The 24,384-nt window shown below is 55.7% G+C and overlaps 1 protein-coding gene across 1 annotated transcript in view; it reads right to left on the minus strand.

The window, feature by feature from the left end:
* LOC135517082 (WD repeat-containing protein 7-like) overlaps nucleotides 1-24,074 on the minus strand; it is a 164,833-nt gene extending 140,759 nt beyond the window's left edge. Inside the window, exons 1-2 of the mRNA XM_064941103.1 lie at nucleotides 23,864-24,074; nucleotides 13,980-14,096 (exon numbers count right to left, since the gene is read on the minus strand). Of these exons, the coding sequence (XP_064797175.1) occupies nucleotides 13,980-14,096; nucleotides 23,864-24,074 (328 nt within the window). The remainder of the gene's footprint in view (nucleotides 1-13,979; nucleotides 14,097-23,863) is intronic.
* Nucleotides 24,075-24,384: the final 310 nt, after the last annotated feature.

Below are 24,384 nucleotides of genomic sequence, written 5' to 3' on the forward strand. Positions count from 1 at the left end.
CCCCCAAAATTACAAAATATCCCTTTTTTCAGGACCCTGTCTTTCAAAGATAATTCGTTTAAAAAAAATCCAAATAACTTCACAGATCTTCATTGTAAAGGGTTTAAACACCGTTTCCCATGCTCGTTCAATGAACCATAAACAATTAATGAGCATGCACTTGTGGAATGGTCGTTAAGACACTAACAGCTTACAGACGGTAGGAAAATAAGGTCACAGGTATGAAAACTTAGGACACTAAAGAGGCCTTTCTACTGACTCTGAAAAACACTAAAAAAAAGATGCCCAGGGTCCCTGCTCATCTGCGTGATCGTGCCTTAGGCATGCTGCAAGGAGGCATGAGGACTGCAGATGTGGCCAGGGCAATAAATTGAAACGTGAGACGCCTAAGACAGCGCTACAGGGAGACAGGATGGACAGCTGATCGTTCTCGCAGTGGCAGACCACATGAAACAACACCTGCACAGGAACATCACACCTGCGGGACAGGTACAGGATGGCAATAACAACAGCCCGAGTTACACCAGGAACGCACAACCCCTCCATCAGTGCCCAGTCTGTACACAATAAGCTGAGAGAGGCTGGACTGAGGGCTTGTAGGCCCTGTTGTAAGGCAATGGATTAATGGTCATTGTAGTTAATTAGCACATTTTTGCGCTGAACTAGGTTGAATATTTGTTGAATAAACTACAACTCCCTTCAGCCCAGTGTCCCACATGGAGTTGATTTCTCTCTAGAGAAACAGCACGTTCGGCTCACACAAAAAAAACAGAACTAAATGGAATTCATGTAATTGGACTAAGATTAGTACATTTAATAAAAACAAATGTTGGTTAATCACTCAGCACTAGAAGTGTGTAAGAGCTACAGTATGCCAACAAAATGTAGATACATGTAGAGGTACAGAACAACACAATCACAGTGTTGAAATGAGAGGAATGGTGGAAGGAGGATGGTGGGATTCCCTGGTGTAGAGACTCAATTTATGTATGCATTTTTTTGTATTTTCGCCTCTTTCTCCCCAATTTCATGGTATCCAATTGGTAGTTAGAGTCTTGTCTTATCGCTACAACGCCCGTACGGACTTGGGAGAGGCCAAGGTCGAGACCCATGCGTCCTCCGAATCACAACCCAACCAAGCCACACTGCTTCTTGACACAACTACACATCCAACTCGGATAATGTCAATGTTTAAGTGTTTAAAGTGTGTTATATTATATTGTATTATAAACTGTATGTTAATGTTTAAGGACAAATGGGGACTAAAAGAGATCCTAATAAAATCAAATCAAATCAACCCGGATGCGTGCACTGAGCCCGGCCAACCACAGGAGTCGCTAGTGAGCGATGGGACAAGAACATCCCTGCCGGCCAAACCCTCCCCTAACCCGGACGATGCTGGTCCAATTGTGCGCCGCCCCATCGACCTCCCGGTCGCGGCCGGCTGTGACAGAGGCCTGGACTCGAACCCAGAATCTGTAGTGCCACTGTGTTGCAGTTCCTTAGACCACTGCGCCACTCGGTAGGGACTCCATAATTGAGCACATGACAGATGGATGGACAGAACAGAGAGGATGGGTGGTGTGATAGAGGGTGGAGGAAGGATGGATGGTCAGAGGACATCAGTGACCACACTAGGGATTTCCCAGAAGCCACTAGGCTGTGTGACAGTGTGGGGAGGATCCCTGGGGGGGGGGGGGTACTTGGATCCCTGGGGGGGGGTATTTGGATCCCGGGGGTACTCGAGAAGTCTCGGGAGGGGTACCCGGATCCCTGGGGGAGGGGTACCCGGATCCCTGGGGGGGGGGGGTACCCGGATCCCTGGGGGGAAAGGGGGGCTCCGGGTAGAGAAAATTCAGTTGGTGCTGCAGTAACTGAAAAAAGGTTTGGAATCACAGCACTAGAGAGTATGAGAACGGCCGTAGAGTCACAAGTAGGTCTTATTTGGAACACCAGCGTTCAACTAATTAAAATACTACCGAAGAACAACGTGGTGGTGATAAAGAGAACACGCATCAGCTGAGAGTTAATCTGATGTGGACAGCAGGGAGGGAGGAGGAGGGAGTTGGTTCAGTTTGAAGGGGCATGCTGAGGAGTGTGGGAATGAGAGGAGGAGAAATAAACGTGTGAGGCTTTACGGATTAGAGATGAAAGAGGAGGAGACGTGGAGAGTAGTGGGGAGACACAGCGAGACATGGGGAAGCACAGGGGAGAGGGGGGGCGGGGCGCAGAGGAGGTGCGAGGAGAGGCGCGGGAGGCTTTGCAGTCAGAGTCGAAGCTGATGGCCTTTGCCTCTCTCTTTCACACACACACACACACACACTGCCCTTCTCTCTGCTTTCTCTTTTCCTCGTCAGATGTGAAGGAGAAACAAGCTCCACAGCTGCCCTCAGAGGAGATGACGGAGAGAGATGAGAAGGGGGAGAGAGAAGGGAGAGGAGAATAAAAGGGAGAGGAGAACAGGAGAGGAGAAGGGAGGAGAGAGGAGAAGAGGAGAAGGGAGGAGAGGGGAGAAGGGAGAAGGGAGGAGAGAGAAGAGGAGAAGGGAGGAGAGGGGAGAAGGGAGGAGAGGGGAGAAGAGGGGAGAGAGGAGAAGGGAGGAGAGAGGAGGAGAGAGGAGAAGGGAGGGAGAGAGGAGAAGAGGAGAAGGGAGAGAGAGGAGAAGGGAGGAGAAGGGAGGAGAGGGGAGAAGGGAGAAGGGAGGAGAGAGGAGAAGGGAGGAGGGAGGAGAGAGGAGAAGAGGAGAAGGGAGGAGGGAGGAGAAGAGGAGAAGGGAGGGAGAGAGGAGAGAGAGGAGAAGGGAGGAGAGAGGAGAAGAGGAGAAGGGAGGAGAGGGGAGAAGGGAGAAGGGAGGAGAGAGGAGAAGGGAGGAGAGAGGAGAAGGGAGGAGAGGGGAGAAGAGGGGAGAGAGGAGAAGGGAGGAGAGAGGAGAGAGGAGAAGGTAGGAGAGGGGAGAAGGGAGGAGAGGGGAGAAGAGAGGAGAAGGGAGGAGAGAGGAGAAGGGAGGAGAAAGGAGAAGGGGGAGGAGAGAGGAGAAGGGAGGAGAGGGGGAGAAGGGAGGGAGAGAGGAGAAGGGAGGAGAGGGGAGAAGAGGGGAGAGAGGAGAAGGGAGGAGAGAGGAGGGAGAGAGGAGAAGGGAGGGAGAGGAGGAGAAGGGAGGAGAGAGGAGAAGGGAGGGGAGAGGGGAGAAGGGGGAGGGAGAGAGGAGAAGGGAGGAGAAGGGAGGAGAGAGGAGGGAGAGAGGAGAAGGGAGGAGAGAGGAGAAGGTAGGAGAGGGGAGAAGACGGGGAGAAGAGAGGAGAAGGGAGGAGAGAGGAGAAGGGAGGAGAAGGGAGGAGAAATGAGAAGGGAGGAGAGGGGAGAAGGGAGGAGAGGGGAGAAGGGATGAGAGAGGAGAAGGGAGGAGGGAGGGAGAGAGGAGAAGGGAGGAGAGGGGAGAAGAGGGGAGAGAGGAGAAGGGAGGAGAGAGGAGGAGAGAGGAGAAGGGAGGAGAGAGGAGAAGGTAGGAGAGGGGAGAAGACGGGAGAAGAGAGGAGAAGGGAGGAGAGAGGAGAAGGGAGGAGAAGGGAGGAGAAATGAGAAGGGAGGAGAGGGGAGAAGGGAGGAGAGGGGAGAAGGGATGAGAGAGGAGAAGGGAGGAGGGAGGAGAGAGGAGAAGGGAGGAGAGGGGAGAAGAGGGGAGAGAGGAGAAGGGAGGAGAGAGGAGGGAGAGGAGAAGGGAGGAGAGAGGAGAAGGGGGAGGAGAGAGGAGAAGGGAGGAGAGAGGAGAAGGGAGGAGAGAGGAGAAGGGAGGAGAGGGGAGAGAGGAGGAGAGGGGGAGAGAGGAGTAGGGAGGAGAGAGGAGAAGGGAGGAGAGGGGAGAAGGGAGGAGAGGGGAGAAGGGAGGAGAGGGGAGAAGGGAGGAGAGGGGAGAAGGGAGGAGAGGGGAGAATGCTAAATGACTTAAATGTAAATGTAAATGAGAAGGGAGGAGAGAGGAGAAGGGAGGAGAGGGGAGAAGGGAGGAGAGAGGAGAAGAAAAGGGATGAAAGAGGAGAGAAGAGGAGTGGATGTGACACTCAAATGCCCCAGACAGACGTCTCAAAAGACGAGACAGACAGGCGGGGGGACCAGACAGACAGACAGGGGGGACCAGACAGACAGCCGGGGGGGGACCAGACAGACAGACAGGGGGGACCAGACAGACAGACAGGGGGGACCAGACAGACAGCCGGGGGCGACCAGGCAGGCAGCCAGGGGGACCAGACAGACAGCCAGGGGGACCAGACAGACAGCCAGGGGGACCAGACAGACAGCCAGGGGGACCAGACAGACAGCCAGGGGGACCAGACAGACAGCCAGGGGGACCAGACAGACAGCCGGGGCGACCAGACAGACAGCCAGGGGGACCAGACAGACAGCCAGGGGGGACCAGACAGACAGGGGGGACCAGACAGACAGCCAGGGGGACCAGACAGACAGCCAGGGGGACCAGACAGACAGCCAGGGGGACCAGACAGACAGCCGGGGGCGACCAGACAGACAGCCAGGGGGGGACCAGACAGACAGCCAGGGGGGGACCAGACAGGCAGCCAGGGGGGGACCAGACAGACAGACAGGGGGGGGACCAGACAGACAGCCAGGGGGGACCAGACAGGCAGCCAAATATTTCACCCGTTTACATTCCCAACCAGTTGGAACAAACAGACACCATATAGACACCCCCATATTTACATCCTACCCATCCATATAGACAACCCCATATTTACATCCTACCTATCCATTCATATAGACACCCCCATATTTACATCCTACCTACCTACCCATCCATATAGACACCCCCATATTTACATCCTACCCATCCATATAGACACCCCCATATTTACATCCTACCTATCCATTCATATAGACACCCCCATATTTACATCCTACCTACCTACCCATCCATATAGACACCCCCATATTTACATCCTACCCATCCATATAGACACCCCCATATTTACATCCTACCTATCCATTCATATAGACACCCCCATATTTACATCCTACCTACCTACCCATCCATATAGACACCCCCATATTTACATCCTACCCATCCATATAGACACCCCCATATTTACATCCTACCTATCCATTAATCTCAAAGGACCCTAATATGAATCTCATTTCTCTACATCCTTCATTCCCTACAACGGGTTTCTCAAATCTAGTCCTGGATTAATGAAGCATCTCTAACACCGCAACATCTTGCCACACAACTCAACACACCCAGCCACACAACACAACACACCCAGCCACACAACACAACACACCCAGCCACACAACACAACACACCCAGCCACACAACACAACACACCCAGCCACACAACACAACACACCCAGCCACACAACACAACACACCCAGCCACACAACACAACACACCCAGCCACACAACACAACACACCCTGCCACACAACACAACACACCCAGCCACACAACACACCCAGCCACACAACACACCCAGCCACACAACACACCCAGCCACACAACACACCCAGCCACACAACACACCCAGCCACACAACACACCCAGCCACACAACACACCCAGCCACACCCTGCACAGCTGACGTCTTACATTTATTTTGACATGTTTCTCTGATTGGTTGGGAAGTAAAACCATAGCAACAATCAATATCACTGTGTGCTTTGATCCCCTCATCTATAACCTACATTTTCTCTCCTCCTCCATGCAAAGCTTCCATCCTGAGCAGTGAGTCCCCATTACGGAATAAGGCTATTAGAAAACCAGTGTATTGTAGCGGCATGTAGCATGCTGGTAGTGTGTGTGTGTGTGTGTGTGTGTGTGTGTGTGTGTGTGTGTGTGTGTGTGTGTGTGTGTGTGTGTGTGTACACAGTATGCACCTAAGCATGGCTGGCAGCTTGGTTGGTAGTGGAGGAGATGAAAGGTATGGCATGGAGAGAGAGAGGAAGGGGAAGAGAGGGGAGAGGAAGGGGAGGAGAGAGGAAGGGTAGGAGAGAGGAAGGGGAGGAGAGAGGAAGGGTAGGAGAGAGGAAGGGTAGGAGAGAGGAAGGGGAGGAGAGAGGAAGGAGAGGGGAGGAGAGAGGAAGGGTTAGGGGTACGCAGGGAGAGAGAACATCCCTGTACACACACACACAATCAGACCACCGCGAGGCCCCAGCAACCAGATGACCACGAGGCCCCAGCAACCAGATCACCGCGAGGCCCCAGCAACCAGATCACCGCGAGGCCCCAGCAACCAGATCACCACGAGGCCCCAGCAACCAGATCACCACGAGGCCCCAGCAACCAGATCACCGCGAGGCCCCAGCAACCAGATCACCACGAGGCCTAGCCAGCCACACAACACACCCAGCCACACAACACACCCAGCCACACAACACACCCAGCCACACAACACACCCAGCCACACCACACACCCAGCCACACCACACACCCAGCCACACCCTGCACAGCTGACGTCTTACATTTATTTTGACATGTTTCTCTGATTGGTTGGGAAGTAAAACCATAGCAACAATCAATATCACTGTGTGCTTTGATCCCCTCATCTATAACCTACATTTTCTCTCCTCCTCCATGCAAAGCTTCCATCCTGAGCAATGAGTCCCCATTACGGAATAAGGCTATTAGAAAACCAGTGTATTGTAGCGGCATGTAGCATGCTGGTAGTGTGTGTGTGTGTGTGTGTGCGTGTGCGTGTGCGCGTGTGTGTGTGTACACAGTATGCACCTAAGCATGGCTGGCAGCTTGGTTGGTAGTGGAGGAGATGAAAGGTATGGCATGGAGAGAGAGAGGAGGGGGAAGAGAGGGGAGAGGAAGGGAAGGGGAGGATGAGGGGAGAGGAAGGGGAGGAGAGAGGAAGGGTAGGAGAGAGGAAGGGGAGGAGAGAGGAAGGGGAGGAGAGAGGAAGGAGAGGAGAGAGGAAGGAGAGGGGAGGAGAGAGGAAGGGTTAGGGGTACGCAGGGAGAGAGAACATCCCTGTACACACACACACACACACCAGGGATCATCAACTAGATTCAGCTGTGGGCCGTCCCAGCAACCAGATCACCGCGAGGCCCCAGCAACCAGATCACCGCGAGGCCCCAGCAACCAGATCACCGCGAGGCCCCAGCAACCAGATCACCGCGAGGCCCCAGCAACCAGATCACCGCGAGGCCCCAGCAACCAGATCACCGCGAGGCCCCAGCAACCAGATCACCACGAGGCCCCAGCAACCAGATCACCACGAGGCCCCAGCAACCAGATCACCACGAGGCCCCAGCAACCAGATCACCGCGAGGCCCCAGCAACCAGATCACCACGAGGCCCCAGCAACCAGATCACCACGAGGCCCCAGCAACCAGATCACCGCGAGGCCCCAGCAACCAGATCACCGCGAGGCCCCAGCAACCAGATCACCGCGAGGCCCCAGCAACCAGATCACCGCGAGGCCCCAGCAACCAGATCACCGCGAGGCCCCAGCAACCAGATCACCACGAGGCCCCAGCAACCAGATGACCGCGAGGCCCCAGCAACCAGATCACCGCGAGGCCCCAGCAACCAGATCACCACGAGGCCCCAGCAACCAGATCACCGCGATGCCCCAGCAACCAGATCACCGCGAGGCCCCAGCAACCAGATCACCACGAGGCCCCAGCAACCAGATCACCACGAGGCCCCAGCAATCAGATCACCACGAGGCCCCAGCAACCAGATCACCACGAGGCCCCAGCAATCAGACCTCAAAACAAAACGTTTTTTTTTTTTTTAAGTAATTTCTGTAAGTTGAGTCTCAGAGCCATGTTGTTCCACACACAGCTGGGTGTTAACGCTGCACAAAGGGCGCTAATCAGTAAGCGAGGATAGCGTTGTAAGCAATCACTGCATGGCTCGACGTTATTAAAAACAAAAATACGCTCTCAGGCCGGGCCGAGCTGGCGGGTTGGCTTACTGCAGACCAGTCAATACCCCCAGACATGCTTGACAATTTATCATTTTTCAGCTCTCATTTTTCACATATTGACAAAGTGTTTGTCCATTTCTTAAGGCGGTATTACATCTGTTAGCCGGATTACTAAAACAGAGACGGGCTTGCAAGCTATTGTCGATCCTCTCCTCTCCTCACTTAAAATAAAACATTTAGTCAGTTTCACAACAGTTAACAGCCTTGATGCCGTTTCAATATCAAGCCAAATCCCAGATCTTTAAAGCTAAAACAACGCACTACTTATTTACAGAACAAACTGAGTACATATTGAGAAACAGGGCAAGCTGGTAGAGTTCGTGACACTGTGAAACAATATCCACACTATCTATTTATTGGGAATGGCTTCATTACAGCAACACACACACACACACGCACGAGGTAAAACATGGTTCAGTTTCACACTGAAAAATCACATCCACACACAACCGCAAGAATCTAAGTCATGAATAGGAAAACTCTGATGACATTTCAACAGTTACCATGACCGGTGCCAGGAAAGCATTTCAGATGTCCATATGCAAAGTAGACCAGAGAGAGACACATTTACCAGACAGTGGAAAGAGGGGTTCCTCCTGCTATTGTCTGGTTCTGTACTGTCTGGTTCTGTACTGTCTGGTTCTGTACTGTCTGGTTCTGCTACTGTCTGGTTCTGCTACTGTCTGGTTCTGCTACTGTCTGGTTCTGCTACTGTCTGGTTCTGCTACTGTCTGGTTCTGCACTGTCTGGTTCTGTACTGTCTGGTTCTGTACTGTCTGGTTCTGTACTGTCTGGTTCTGCTACTGTCTGGTTCTGCTACTGTCTGGTTCTGCTACTGTCTGGTTCTGCTACTGTCTGGTTCTGCTACTGTCTGGTTCGCTACTGTCTGGTTCTGCTACTGTCTGGTTCTGCTACTGTCTGGTTCTGCTACTGTCTGGTTCGCTACTGTCTGGTTCGCTACTGTCTGGTTCGCTACTGTCTGGTTCGCTACTGTCTGGTTCTGTACTGTCTGGTTCTGTACTGTCTGGTTCTGTACTGTCTGGTTCTGCTACTGTCTGGTTCTGCTACTGTCTGGTTCTGTACTGTCTGGTTCTGTACTGTCTGGTTCTGTACTGTAGCAGTATGGTGGTCTGGGGGGATGATTCCTCCTGCTATTGTCTGGTTCTGTACTGTCTGGTTCTGTACTGTCTGGTTCTGCTACTGTCTGGTTCTGCTACTGTCTGGTTCTGTACTGTCTGGTTCTGTACTGTCTGGTTCTGTACTGTAGCAGTATGGTGGTCTGGGGGGATGATTCCTCCTGCTATTGTCTGGTTCTGTACTGTCTGGTTCTGCTACTGTCTGGTTCTGCTACTGTCTGGTTCTGCTACTGTCTGGTTCTGCTACTGTCTGGTTCTGCTACTGTCTGGTTCTGTACTGTCTGGTTCTGCTACTGTCTGGTTCTGTACTGTAGCAGTATGGTGGTCTGGGGGGATGATTCCTCCTGCTATTGTCTGGTTCTGTACTGTCTGGTTCTGTACTGTCTGGTTCTGCACTGTCTGGTTCTGCTACTGTCTGGTTCTGCTACTGTCTGGTTCTGCTACTGTCTGGTTCTGCTACTGTCTGGTTCTGTACTGTCTGGTTCTGTACTGTAGCAGTATGGTGGTTCCTCCTGCTACTGTCTGGTTCTGTACTGTCTGGTTCTGTACTGTCTGGTTCTGTACTGTCTGGTTCTGTACTGTCTGGTTCTGTACTGTCTGGTTCTGCTACTGTCTGGTTCTGTACTGTCTGGTTCTGTACTGTAGCAGTATGGTGGTCTGGTTCTGTACTGTAGCAGTATGGTGGTCTGGAGGGATGATTTGTAGGGGGGGTAGAGTGGTAGCCTATATTATTTTAATCTAACTGGGCAAGTCAGTTAAGAACAATGACGGCCGACCCCAGATGACACTGGGCCAATTGTGCGCCGTCCTACGGGACTCCAAATTGGACGTAATACAGCCTGGAATCGAACCAGGGACTGTAGATGCAGTACCTCAGACCGCTGTGCCACTCAGGAGCCCACCCCTAGTGAGCTAACACATTTCTAACATTAGTCCACAGCTTGACTGTTCAGTCAGGTGAAAGTGTGTGTGTGTGTGTGTGTGTGTGTGTGTGTGTGTGTGTCAATGGCTCCAATTAGTGCTCTCATGAGAACAGGCAGGTGACGACAGACCGATTGGAAAATCCCGCCGGCAACACAGACATGTCAAAAGTAGTGCACTACATAGGGATTAGGGAGCCAATGGGGACACAGCATGTTGTCTAAAGGCTGCTGTCAAGTGCCTGATAATCCATAGTCCAATCCAACCCATGACGGGTCCAACAAACTCCACAGGGTAATGAAGTGACAAGGGGCTGGTTCACAACTAATTACTCCCAGGACCTCTATAAACTGACCCGTGTGTAAAACAGAGGGAGAGAAGAAGAGACCAAGAGGGAGATTGTCTTCCTCCACACTGTATAACACAAGACGTGTCAATATTTGTTACATCGGGAAATAGGCTGTGCCTCTCTCTGCGTGGCTAGGCTATCTGCTGGACTCTCCTCTCTGCGTGGCTAGGCTATCTGCTGGACTCTCCTCTCTGCGTGGCTAGGCTATCTGCTGGACTCTCCTCTCTGCGTGGCTAGGCTATCTGCTGGACTCTCCTCTCTGCGTGGCTAGGCTATCTGCTGGACTCTCCTCTCTGCGTGGCTAGGCTATCTGCTGGACTCTCCTCTCTGCGTGGCTATGCGATCTGCTGGACTCTCCTCTCTGAGTGGCTAGGCTATCTGCTGGACTCTCCTCTCTGCGTGGCTAGGCTATCTGCTGTACTCTCCTCTCTGCGTGGCTAGGCTATCTGCTGGACTCTCCTCTCTGCTGGACTCCCTCCCCCCTCTCTCTGCGTGGCTATGCTATCTGCTGGACTCTCCTCTCTGCGTGGCTAGGCTATCTGCTGGACTCTCCTCTCTGCGTGGCTAGGCTATCTGCTGGACTCTCCTCTCTGCGTGGCTAGGCTATCTGCTGGACTCTCCTCTCTGCGTGGCTAGGCTATCTGCTGGACTCTCCTCTCTGCGTGGCTAGGCTATCTGCTGGACTCTCCTCTCTGCGTGGCTAGGCTATCTGCTGGACTCTCCTCTCTGCGTGGCTAGGCTATCTGCTGGACTCTCCTCTCTGCGTGGCTAGGCTATCTGCTGGACTCTCTGCGTGGCTAGGCTATCTGCTGGACTCTCCTCTCTGCTGGACTCTCCTCTCTGCGTGGCTATGCTATCTGCTGGACTCTCCTCTCTGCGTGGCTATACTATCTGCTAGACTCTCCTCTCTGCGTGGCTAGGCTATCTGCTGGACTCTCCTCTCTGCGTGGCTATGCTATCTGCTGGACTCCCCCCCTCTCTCTGCGTGGCTATGCTATCTGCTGGACTCTCCTCTCTGCGTGGCTACGCTATCTGCTGGACTCCCCACCCACCCCCCTCTCTGCGTGGCTATGCTATCTGTTGGACTCTCCTCTCGTCCTACTGGGCTCCCCCATCCTACTGACTCCCCCTCTCGTCCTACTGGACTCCCCCTCTCGTCCTACTGGACTCCCCCCCCCCATCTCATCCTACTGGACTCCCCCCCCTCTCATCCTACTGACTCCCCCTCTCGTCCTACTGGACTCCCCTCTCTCATCCTTCTCTCTAAAGTTGACCAGAGGCCTACGGGTCTGAGACTGTCAGGATAGGCAGTCCAGTGACTGTCATAACACCGACGCTGAACACACTACCATCCTATCACAACTCTCTGTGACTCAACGCCACCATCCTATCACAACTCTCTGTGACTCAACGCCACCATCCTATCACAACTCTCTGTGACTCAACGCCACCATCCTATCACAACTCTCTGTGACTCAACGCCACCGGCCTATCACAACTCTCTGTGACTCAACACCACCGGTCCATCACAACGCCACACCACCGGCCTATCACAACACTGTTACTCAACACTACCGACCTATCACAACACTGTTACTCAACACTACCGACCTATCACAACACTGTTACTCAACACCACCGGCCTATCACAACACTGTTACTCAACACTACCGACCTATCACAACTCAACAGTGTGAACTGTGTTACTCTAACTCAGTAATTAGAGTATAGTCATGGAAATCCCATGTGCTTCTTGACAGGCCAATGGCAATGCAAGATACTAACGATTGGACATGCTCCTTATAGGACACATCACTGCACTCTATACTCCTCTGTAAACTGGTCATCTCTGTATACCTGTCGCAAGACCCACTGGTTGATGCTTATTTATAAAACCCTCTTAGGCCTCACTCCCCCCTATCTGAAATATCTACTGCAGCCCTCATCCTCCACATATAACACCCGTTCTGCCAGTCACATTCTGTTAAAGGTCACCGAAGCACCCACATCTCTGGGTCGCTCCTCTTTTCAGTTCACTGCAGCTAGCGACTGGAACGAGCTGCAACAAACACTCAAACTGGACAATTTTATCTCAACCTCTTCATTCAAAGACTCAATCATGGACACTCTTACTGACAGTTGTGGCTGCTTTGTGTGATGTGTTGTTGTCTCTACCTTGTCCTTTGTGCTGTTGTCTGTGCCCAATAATGTTTGTACCATGTTGTTGTCATGTGTTGTTGCCACTATGTGTTGTTGCCACCATGTTGGGTTGATAACATGTTGGGTTGATACCATGTTGGGTTGCTACCACGTTGTGTTGCTACCATGCTGCTACCATGTTGGGCTGCTACCATGTTGGGCTGCTACCATGTTGGGCTGCTACCATGTTGGGCTGCCACCATGTTGGGCTGCCACCATGTTGGGCTGCCACCATGTTGGGCTGCCACCATGTTGCTACCATGCTGGGTTGCTACCATGTTGGGTTGCCACATTGTTGGGTTGCCACATTGTTGGGTTGCCACCATGTTGGGTTGCCACCATGTTGGGTTGCCACCATGTTGGGTTGCTACCAATTCTGCTACCATGTTGTTCTGCTACCATGCTGCCACCATGTTGGGTTGCCACCATGTTGGGTTGCCACCATGTTGGGTTGCCACCATGTTGGGTTGCCACCATGCTGCTACCATGTTGGGTTTCTACCATGCTGCTACCATGTTGGGTTGCCACCATGTTGGGTTGCCACAAATCTGCTACCATGTTGGGTTGCTACCATGCTGATACCATGTTGGGTTGCTACCATGCTGATACCATGTTGGGTTGCCACCATGTTGGTTTGCTACCCTGCTGATACCATGTTGGGTTGCCACATTGTTGGGTTGCCACCATGTTGGGTTGCTACCAATTCTGCTACCATGTTGTTCTGCTACCATGTTGGGTTGCCACCACGTTGGGCTGCCACCACGTTGGGCTGCCACCATGCTGATACCATGTTGTGTTGCCAGCATGCTGATACATGTTGGGTTGCCACCATGCTGCTACCATGTTTGGTTGCTACCATGATGTGTTGTCTTAGGTCTTTCTTTATGTAGTGTTGTCTCTCTTGTGAAGTGTGTTTTGTCCTATATTTATATTGTATTTATGTTTAATCCCAGGTCCCCGTTCCTGCAGGAGGCCTTTTGTCTTCCGGTAGGCCGTCATTGGAAATAAGAATTTTCTCTTAACTGACGTGCCTAGTTAAATAAAAGTTTAAAGTTTAAATAAAAAAATAAAAAAAATAAAAAAAATGTTCTTATTGTAACCTTTATTTTACCAGGCAAGTCAGTTAAGAACAAATTCTTATTTTCAATGACGGCCTAGGAACAGTGGGTTAACTGCCTGTTCAGGGGCAGAACGACAGATTTTGTACCTTGTCAGCTCGGGATTTGAACTTGCAACCTTTCGGGTTACTAGTCCAATGCTCTAACCACTAGGCTACACTGCCACTAGGTAGTGTGTGTGTGTGTTCAGGTAAAAGCTAGGAGTCCTGTAGACAACAGTCTACTAGGTAGTGTGTGTCCAGCTAAGAGCTAGGAGTCCTGTAGACAACAGTCTACGAGGTAGTGTGTGTGTCCAGGTGTTCTCCTACCTGCTATGATGTCATCGTCCGTGACTTCCATCTCTTCGGCAGTGGGGAGCTGTGTTTCCACGGGAAGGGTATCAGGAAGGGGTGGGGACGGCACGGCGGGGTCAGCGGAGGTTCCCGCTGTACAAACACAAATAAACAACACACATCAAGTCAAGAAGAATGTCCAACAACCACTTTTAGCCTGTTTAGCTTTCAGCTTCATTTATTCATTTTAGATAGAGAGAAGGACACATTCTCCAATTGGTCGGCTCAGTGGATGTTCCCTGTAAAGACGAAATAAATAACACACACATTATGTTTAGGATAGAAATGTGATAAATAAAGTTTGATTGGATGGTTGATGTTAATTGAAAACTATTTTCATTTGAGAAAAATATCCTCGTCATAATTTGCCCGGATGCAAAATGTGGAGAAGTCCATTGAGCCATACCACCACGATCGTTCTGGGTGACACAGTCAGAAACTAAGGAATTCAGACAGACACAAAACCCACTAACCTCCTTCCTGCTACAATTAATGTCACTAATTTCCCCTGGTTCCTTTGTGTCCCTTGGTTAAGTATCTCATCAGGCCTTATTGGGGATGGAAGCAACATTACAGTCCCTTCATTAACCCCTTTATCATTACACCTACTTTCATTCTGCCGGTTCATTTAACCCTTATCCTGGATTTACCTGTTAGAATACGCTTTCCATTACGATCAGGACAGTGAATCAATGGTGCTTAAAGGTGAGAACGAGCTAATCTCTGCTAGCGCTAATTAATGAAGCTGAATGCCCCTCCTCTCCTCTTCTTCATCTCTCTGCTCCTCCCCCTCCTCCTCTTCATCTCTCTGCTCCTCCCTTTCCCCCTCCTCCTCTTCATCTCTCTGCTCCTCCCTTTCCCCCCCTCCTCCTCTTCATCTCTCTGCTCCTCCCTTTCCCCCCTCCTCCTCTTCATCTCTGCTCCTCCCTTTCCCCCTCCTCCTCTTCATCTCCTACCTTTCCCCCCGCCTCCTCTTCATCTCCTCCCTTTCCCCCTCCGCCTCTTCATCTCTCTGCTCCTCCCTTTCCCCCTCTTCATCTCTCTGCTCCTCCCTTTCCCCTCCTCCTCCCCTTCATATCTCTGCTCCTCCCTTTCCCCTCCTCCTATCTCTCCTTTAGTCTCTTAGTGACACAGAACAGATGTAGCTTCTCAGCACTTGTTAGCAGATCAGAGACAAGCGGCTCTGTTCACTAGGCACAAACAGTCGAAATCCCATCTGAACTTGGAAAGGTACAACCTGAACATGTACAATGTAGGGTTGCATCCAACTTCTAACACGTTTCAGTTAGGCGTGTCCCTGTGAACACGTTTCAGTTAGGCGTGTCCCCGTGAACACGTTTCAGTTAGGCGTGTCCCCGTGAACACGTTTCAGTTAGGCGTGTCCTAGTGAACACGTTTCAGTTAGGCGTGTCCTAGTGAACACGTTTCAGTTAGGCGTGTCCCAGTGAACACGTTTCAGTTAGGCGTGTCCCCGTGAACACGTTTCAGTTAGGCGTGTCCCCGTGAACACGTTTCAGTTAGGCGTGTCCTAGTGAACACGTTTCAGTTAGGCATGTCCTAGTGAACACGTTTCAGTTAGGCGTGTCCTAGTGAACACGTTTCAGTTAGGCGTGTCCTAGTGAACACGTTTCAGTTAGGCGTGTCCTAGTGAACACGTTTCAGTTAGGCGTGTCCCCGTGAACACTTTTCAGTTAGGCGTGTCCCAGTGAACACGTTTCAGTTAGGCGTGTCCCAGTGAACACGTTTCAGTTAGGCGTGTCCTAGTGAACACGTTTCAGTTAGGCGTGTCCTAGTGAACACGTTTCAGTTAGGCGTGTCCTAGTGAACACGTTTCAGTTAGGCGTGTCCCCGTGAACACGTTTCAGTTAGGCGTGTCCTAGTGAACACGTTTCAGTTTGGCGTGTCCTAGTGAACACGTTTCAGTTAGGCGTGTCCTAGTGAACACGTTTCAGTTTGGTGTGTCCTAGTGAACACGTTTTAGCAGGGACAGAACACACAACGGGTCTCCTGAAACCACACCACTACAGCGACACACACACACACACACACACACACACACACACACACACACGTCTGCTGCCTTCTGCTCGATGAGCACGCACTTTTGTTGCCATATCGAATTTGATGAAGTGTGTGTGTGGAGGGGGAATGATTCATTCCAGGCTCCCTGAGAAAACATTCCTTTATGGTTCAATTAACCGGAGCCGTCCTCTCTCCCTACGGAGCCGTCCTCTCTCCCTACGGAGCCGTCCTCTCTCCCTACGGAGCCGTCCTCTCTCCCTACGGAGCCGTCCTCTCTCCCTACGGAGCCGTCCTCTCTCCCTACGGAGCCGTCCTCTCTCCCTACGGAGCCGTCCTCTCTCCCTACGGAGCCGTCCTCTCTCCCTACGGAGCCGTCCTCTCTCCCTACGGAGCCGCCCTCTCTCCCTACGGAGCGCCCTCTCTCCCTACGGAGCGCCCTCTCTCCCTACGGAGCGCCCTCTCTCCCTACGGAGCGCCCTCTCTCCCTACGGAGCCGTCCTCTCTCCCTACGGAGCCGTCCTCTCTCCCTACGGAGCCGTCCTCTCTCCCTACGGAGCCGTCCTCTCTCCCTACGGAGCGCCCTCTCTCCCTACGGAGCCGTCCCTCTCTCCCTACGGAGCCGTCCTCTCTCCCTACGGAGCCGTCCTCTCTCCCTACGGAGCCGTCCTCTCTCCCTACGGAGCCGTCCTCTCTCCCTACGGAGCCGTCCTCTCTCCCTACGGAGCCGTCCTCTCTCCCCCTACGGAGCCGTCCTCTCCCTACGGAGCCGCCCTCTCTCCCCTACGGAGCCGTCCTCTCTCCCTACGGAGCCGTCCCTCTCCCTACGGAGCCGCCCCTCTCCCCTACGGAGCCGTCCTCTCTCCCTACGGAGCCGCCCTCTCTCCCTACGGAGCCGCCCTCTCCCTACGGAGCGCCCTCTCTCCCTACGGAGCCGCCCTCTCCCTACGGAGCCGCCCTCTCTCCCTACGGAGCCGTCCTCTCTCCCTACGGAGCCGTCCTCTCCCTACGGAGCCGTCCTCTCTCCCTACGGAGCCGTCCCTCTCCCTACGGAGCCGTCCTCTCTCCCTACGGAGCGCTTCCTCTCTCCCTACGGAGCCGTCCCTCTCCCTACGGAGCCGTCCTCTCTCCCTACGGAGCCGTCCTCTCTCCCTACGGAGCCGCCCCCTCTCCCTACGGAGCCGCCCCCTCTCCCTACGGAGCGCCCCCTCTCCCTACGGAGCGCCCCCTCTCCCTACGGAGCCGCCCCTCTCCCTACGGAGCGCCCCCCTCCCTACGGAGCGCCCCTCTCCCTACGGAGCGCCCTCTCTCCTCCCTACGGAGCGCCTCTCCCTACGGAGCGCCCTCTCTCCCTACGGAGCGCCCTCTCTCTCCCTACGGAGCGCCCTCTCTCTCCCTACGGAGCGCCCTCTCTCTCCCTACGGAGCGCCCTCTCTCTCCCTACGGAGCGCCCTCTCTCTCCCTACGGAGTTCCTCTCTCCCTACGGAGCCGCCCTCTCTCCCTACGGAGCCGTCCTCTCTCCCTACGGAGCCGTCCTCTCTCCCTACGGAGCCGTCCTCGTCCGGAGCCGTCTCTCCCTACGGAGCCGTCCTCTCTCCCTACGGAGCCGTCCTCTCTCCCTACGGAGCCGTCCTCTCTCCCTACGGAGCCGTCCTCTCTCCCTACGGAGCCGTCCTCTCTCCCTACGGAGCCGTCCTCTCTCCCTACGGAGCCGTCCCTCTCCCTACGGAGCCGTCCTCTCTCCCTACGGGAGTCCCTCTCCGTCCTCTCTCCCTACGGAGCCGTCCTCTCTCCCTACGGAGCCGCCTCTCTCCCTACGGAGCCGTCCTCTCTCCCTACGGAGCGTCCTCTCTCCCCTACGGAGCCGTCCTCTCTCCCTACGGAGCCGCCTCTCTCCCCCTACGGAGCCGTCCTCTCTCCCTACGGAGCCCTCCTCTCTCCCTACGGAGCCGCCCTCTCTCCCTACGGAGCCGTCCTCTCTCCCTACGGAGCCGTCCCTCTCTCCCTACGGAGCCGTCCTCTCTCCCTACGGAGCCGCCTCTCTCCCTACGGAGCGCCCTTCTCCCTACTTCGTCCTCTCCCTACGGAGCGCCCTCTCTCCCTACGGAGCCGTCCTACGGAGCTCTTCCCTACGGAGCCGCCCTCTCTCCCTACGGAGCCGTCCTCTCTCCCTACGGAGCCGTCCTCTCTCCCTACGGAGCCGCCCTCTCTCCCTACGGAGCCGTCCTCTCTCCCTACGGAGCCGTCCTCTCTCCCCCTACGGAGCCGTCCTCTCTCCCTACGGAGCCGTCCTCTCTCCCTACGGGAGCCGTCCTCTCTCCCTACGGAGCCGCCCTCTCTCCCTACGGAGCGCCCTCTCCCTACGGAGCCGCCCCTCTCTCCCTACGGAGCGTCCTCTCTCCCTACGGAGCCGTCCCTCTCCCTACGGAGCGTCCTCTCTCCCTACGGAGCCGTCCTCTCTACGGAGCGCCCTCTCCCTACGGAGCGCCCTCTCTCCCTACGGAGCCGTCCTCTCCCTACGGAGCCGCCCTCTCTCCCTACGGAGCCGCCCTCTCCCTACGGAGCGCTCCTCTCTCCCTACGGAGCCGTCCTCTCTCCCTACGGAGCCGTCCTCTCTCCCTACGGAGCCGTCCTCTTCCCTACGGAGCCGTCCTCTCTCCCCCTACGGAGCCGTCCTCTCCCTACGGAGCCGTCCTTCTCCCTACGGAGCCGTCCTCTCTCCCTACGGAGCCGTCCTCTCTCCCTACGGATTTCCCTCTCCCTACGGAGCCGTCCTCTCTCCCTACGGAGCGTCTCTCTCCCTACGGAGCCCCCTCTCTCCCTACGGAGCGCCCTCTCTCCCCTACGGAGCCGTCCTCGGAGTTCTGAGAACGGAGCCGCCCTCTCTCCCTACGGAGCGCTCTCTCCCTACGGAGCCGCCCTCTCTCCCTACGGAGCCTCCTCTCTCCCTACGGAGCCGTCCCTCTCCCTCCCCCTACGGAGCCGCCCTCTCTCCCTACGGAGCCGTCCTCTCTCCCTACGGAGCCGTCCTCTCTCCCCCTACGGAGCCGTCCTCTCTCCCTACGGAGTCCTCTCTTCCTACGGAGCCGTCCTCTCTCCCTACGGAGCCGTCCTCTCTCCCTACGGAGCCGTCCTCTCTCCCCACGGAGCCCTCCTCTCTCCCTACGGAGCCGTCCTCTCTCCCTACGGAGCCGTCCTCCTCTCCCTACTGGGAGCCGTCCTCTCTCCCTACGGAGCGTCCTCTCCCTACGGAGCCGTCCTCTCTCCCTACGGGAGCTCCTCTCTCCCCCACGGAGCCGTCCTTCTCCCTACGGAGCCGTCCTCTCTCCCTACGGAGCCGCCCTTCTCCCTACGGAGCCGTCCTCTCTCCCTACGTGGGAGCGCCTCTCTCCCTACGGAGCCGTCCTCTCTCCCTACGGAGCCGCCCTCTCTCCCTACGGAGCCGCCCTCTCTCCCTACGGAGCGCCCTCTCTCCCTACGGAGCCGTCCTCTCTCCCTACGGAGCCGTCCTCTCTCCCTACGGAGCCGTCCTCTCTCCCTACGGAGCCGTCCCCTCTCCCTACGGAGCCGTCCTCTCTCCCTACGGAGCCGTCCTCTCTCCCTACGGAGCCGTCCTCTCCCTACGGAGCCGTTCTCTCCCTACGGAGCCGTCTCTCTCCCTACGGAGCCGTCCCTCTCCCCTACGGGAGCCGTCCTCTCTCCCCTACGGAGCGTCCCCTTCTCCCTACGGAGCCGTCCTCTTCACGGAGCCGTCCTCTCTCCCTTCCCCTCTCTCCCTACGGAGCCGTCCTCTCTCCCTACGGAGCCGTCCTCTCTCCCTACGGAGCCGTCCCTCCTCCCCTACGGAGCCGCCCTCTCTCCCTACGGAGCCGTCCCCTCTCCCTACGGAGCCGTCCTCTCTCCCTACGGAGCCTCCTCCCTACGGAGCCTCCCTTCTCCCTACGGAGCCGCCCTCTCCCTACGGAGCCGTCCTCTCCCCTACGGAGCCGTCCCTCTCCCTACGGAGCCGTCCCCTCTCCCTACGGAGCCGCCCCCTCTCCCTACGGAGCCGCCCCCTCTCCCTACGGAGCCGCCCCCTCTCCCTACGGAGCCGCCCCTCTCCCTACGGAGCCGCCCTCTCCCCTACGGAGGCACCCTCTCCCTACGGAGCCCCCTCTCCCTACGGAGCGCCCCTCCCTGGAGCGCCCTCCTCTCCCTACGGAGCGCCCTCTCTCTCCCTACGGAGCGCCCTCTCCCTACGGAGCGCCCTCTCTCTACGGAGCTTCTCCCTACGGAGCGCTCTCTCTCCCTACGGAGCCTCTCTCTCCCTACGGAGCGCCCTCTCTCCCTACGGAGCCGCCCTTCTCTCCCTACGGAGCCGCCCCTCTCTCCCTACGGAGCCGCCCTCTCTCCCTACGGAGCCGCCTCTCTCCCTACGGAGCCGTCCCTCTCCCTACGGAGGCGTCCTCTCTCCCTACGGAGCCGTCCCTCTCTCCCTACGGAGCGTCCTCTCTCCCTACGGAGCCGTCCTTCTCTCCCTACGGAGCCGTCCTCTCTCCCTACGGAGCCGTCCTCTCTCCCCTACGGGAGCCGTCCTCTCTCCCTACGGAGCCGTCCTCTCTCCCTACGGAGCCGTCCTCTCTCCCTACGGAGCCGTCCCTCTCTCCCTACGGAGCCGTCCTCTCTCCCTACGGAGCACGTCCTCTCTCCCTACGGAGCCGTCCCTCTCCCCTACGGAGCCGCCCCTCTCCCTACGGAGCCGTCCCTCTCCCTACGGAGCCGTCCTCTCTCCCTACGGGCCGTCCCTCTCTCCCTACGGAGCCGTCCCTCTCTCCCCTACGGAGCCGTCCCTCTCCCTACGGAGCACGTCCTCTCTCCCCTACGGAGCCGTCCTCTCTCCCTACGGAGCCGTCCTTCTCCCTACGGAGCCGTCCCTCTCCCTACGGAGCCGTCCTCTCTCCCTACGGAGCCGCCCTCTCCCTACGGAGCGCCCTCTCCCCTACGGAGCCGTCCCTCTCCCTACGGGAGCACGCCCCTCTCCCTACGGAGCCGTCCTCTCTCCCTACGGAGCCGTCCTCTCTCCCTACGGAGCCGTCCTCTTCCCTACGGAGCTGCCCTCTCTCCCTACGGAGCCGTCCCTCTCCCTACGGAGCCGTCCTCTCTCCCTACGGAGCCGTCCCTCTCTCCCTCTACGGAGCCGTCCTCTCTCCCCTACGGAGCCGTCCTCTCTCCTACGGAGCGTCCTTCTCTCCTACGGAGCGTCCTCTCTCCCTACGGAGCCGTCCTCTTCCCTACGGAGCTGACCTCTCTCCCTACGGAGCCGCCCCCTCTCTTACGGAGCGTCTTCTCCCTACGGAGCCGCCTCTCTCCCTACGGAGCGTCCTCTCTCCCTACGGAGCGCCCCTCTCCTTACGGAGCCGCCCCCTCTCCCCTACGGAGCCGCCCCCTCTCCCTACGGAGCGCCCCCTTCCCTACGGAGCGCCCTCTCTCCCTACGGAGCGCCCTCTCCCTACGGAGCTTTCTCTCCTACGGAGCGCCCCCTCTCCCTACGGAGCGCCTTCTCTCCCTACGGAGCGCCCTCTCTCCCTACGGAGCGCTTTCTCTCCCTACGAGCGCCCCTCTCCCTACGGAGCGCCCTCTCTCCCTACGGAGCGCCTCTCTCCCTTACGGAGCGCCCTCTCTCCCTACGGAGCCTCTCTCTCCCTACGGAGCCTCTCTCTCCCTACGGAGCGCCCTCTCTCTCCCTACGGAGCGCCCTCTCTCTCCCTACGGAGCGCCCCTCTCCCTACGGAGCGCCCCTCTCTCCCTACGGAGCGCCCTTCTCTCCTCCCTACGGAGCGCCTCTCTCTCCCTACGGAGCGCCCTCTCCCTCTACGGAGCGCCCTCTCCCTCTACGGAGCGCCCTCTCCCTCTACGGAGCGCCCTCTCCCTCTACGGAGCGCCCTCTCTCTCTACGGAGCGCCCTCTCCCTCTACGGAGCGCCCTCTCCCTCTACGGAGCGCCCTCTCCCTCTACGGAGCGCCCTCTCCCTCTACGGAGCGCCCTCTCCCTCTACGGAGCGCCTCTCTACGGAGCGCCCTCTCTACGGAGCGCCTCCTCTACGGAGCGCCTTCTCTACGGAGCGCCCTCTCTTCTACGGAGCGCCCTCTCTCTACGGAGCGCCCTCTCTCTACGGAGCGCCCCTTACGGAGCGCCTCTCTTCTCTACGGAGCGCCCTCTCTTCTCTACGGAGCGCCTCTCTCTCTACGGAGCGCTCTCTCTACGGAATCGGTCTTCTCTACGGAATCGGTCTCTCTCTACGGAATCGGTCTCTCTACGGAATCGGTCTCTCTCTCTACGGAATCGGTCTCTCTCTCTACGGAATCGGTCTCTCTCTCTACGGAATCGGTCTCTCTCTCTACGGAATCGGTCTCTCTCTACGGAGCGGTCTCTCTCTACGGAGCGGTCTCTCTCTACGGAGCGGTCTCTCTCTCTACGGAGCGGTCTCTCTCTCTACGGAGCGGTCTCTCTCTACGGAGCGGTCTCTCTCTCTATGGAGCGGTCATCATGTGTATGTTTCGTTCTATTCACCTGGCTATCTGCCATCCAGGTAAACAGCCTTCCCACCAGCTCTGAGCCGTCTGCATGGTCCCGAAGGCAGCCCATTAATACCGCTAAACTGCATTCGTCTTTAAATCAGAATGATTTTAGTAGCCTAATTAAAAATGGTTAGTGTTAAGCTTGGGTATGACGACTGGAGAGGTGATACAGACAGCCAGAACTAAACGACTAAAACCCTATCAAGATGTTTTCTCTGACCCAGTTGGTAGGTAGCGAAAAGAGGCCATGTTGGTATTGAAGTGAACGTCAACATACAGGGAGCGAGAGAGAGATGCTCTGGTGCGGGTATATCAGGGAATGGACTGTCTCAACATATAGACTAGAGGCCATAAACAGGGACAGTGTGGGGGATATAGAGCCCATAAACAGGGACAGTGTGGGGGATATAGACTAGAGGCCATAAACAGGGACAGTGTGGGGGATATAGACTAGAGCCCATAAACAGGGACAGTGTGGGGGATATAGACTAGAGGCCATAAACAGGGACAGTGTGGGGGATAAAGACTAGAGGCCATAAACAGGGACAGTGTGGGGGATATAGACTAGAGGCCATAAACAGGGACAGTGTGGGGGATATAGACTAGAGGCCATAAACAGGGACAGTGTGGGGGATATAGACTAGACTAATGACCCTGCTGGTCATTTATGAACATTTGAACATCTTGGCCATGTTCTGTCATAATCTCTACCCGGCACAGCCAGAAGAGGACTGGCCACCCCGCATAGCCTGGTTCCTCTCTAGGTTTCTTCCTAGGTTTTGGCCTTTCTAGGGAGTTTTTCCTAACCACCGTGCTTCTACACCTGCATTGCTTGCTGTTTGGGGTTTTAGGCTGAGTTTCTGTACAGCACTTTGAGATATCAGCTGATGTACGAAGGGCTATATAAATAAATTTGATTTGATTTGATTTAGAGCCCATAAACAGGGACAGTGTGGGGGATATAGAGGCCATAAACAGGGACAGTGTGGGGGTATAGAGGCCATAAACAGGGACAGTGTGGGGGATATAGAGCCCATAAACAGGGACAGTGTGGGGGTATAGAGGCCATAAACAGGGACAGTGTGGGGGTATAGAGCCCATAAACAGGGACAGTGTGGGGGATATAGAGGCCATAAACAGGGACAGTGGGGGATATAGACTAGAGCCCATAAACAGGGACAGTGTGGGGGATAAAGACTAGAGACCATCACTTCAGGCAGTCTGAATAGAGATCCATCTCTAACTCCTCCAAGGTCAAATGGCCGGTGACACATGGCTTCCACTTGGCTCGTTTGCCCCTGGAGTGCCTCGACAGCCCCTGGAGTGGGCTTCCAGCCCTAGAGTGGGCCTCGACAGCCCCTGGAGTGGGACCGGCCTCGACAGCCCCTCGACAGCACCCCTGGAGTGGGACCGGCCTCGATAGCCCTGGAGTGGGACCAGCCCATCCAAGCATGCCCCACTCTGACCTCCTCCTACTCCCAACCTCCTGCCCATCTTCCTGTCCTTCCTCTACAACATTGGAGTTTCGTCTGGACCTAATCTATCCTTTCATCAGAGTGAAGTTCAAATACTACAAAAAAAATAGCTTGATTGAGCTTGTCCGGCCTCAAGCAATGGAACTGTCCCTAAAAGTGCAAACCCGTGCCTACCTCCTGCGTCACTCAGGCCTCCCTGGGGGTGACGTGGGGGTTAGGGGGCACGACCAGATTAATGAAACAAACCCGCTGCTCCAGTGACCAAGGAGGTAGGCACGGGTTTGCACTATCTCAAATAGGCTCACCTGTGTGGGATTTTAATCCCCTGG

The sequence above is a fragment of the Oncorhynchus masou genome, chromosome 28 (genome assembly GCF_036934945.1).
Source record: "Oncorhynchus masou masou isolate Uvic2021 chromosome 28, UVic_Omas_1.1, whole genome shotgun sequence".
Classification (NCBI taxonomy): domain Eukaryota; kingdom Metazoa; phylum Chordata; class Actinopteri; order Salmoniformes; family Salmonidae; genus Oncorhynchus; species Oncorhynchus masou.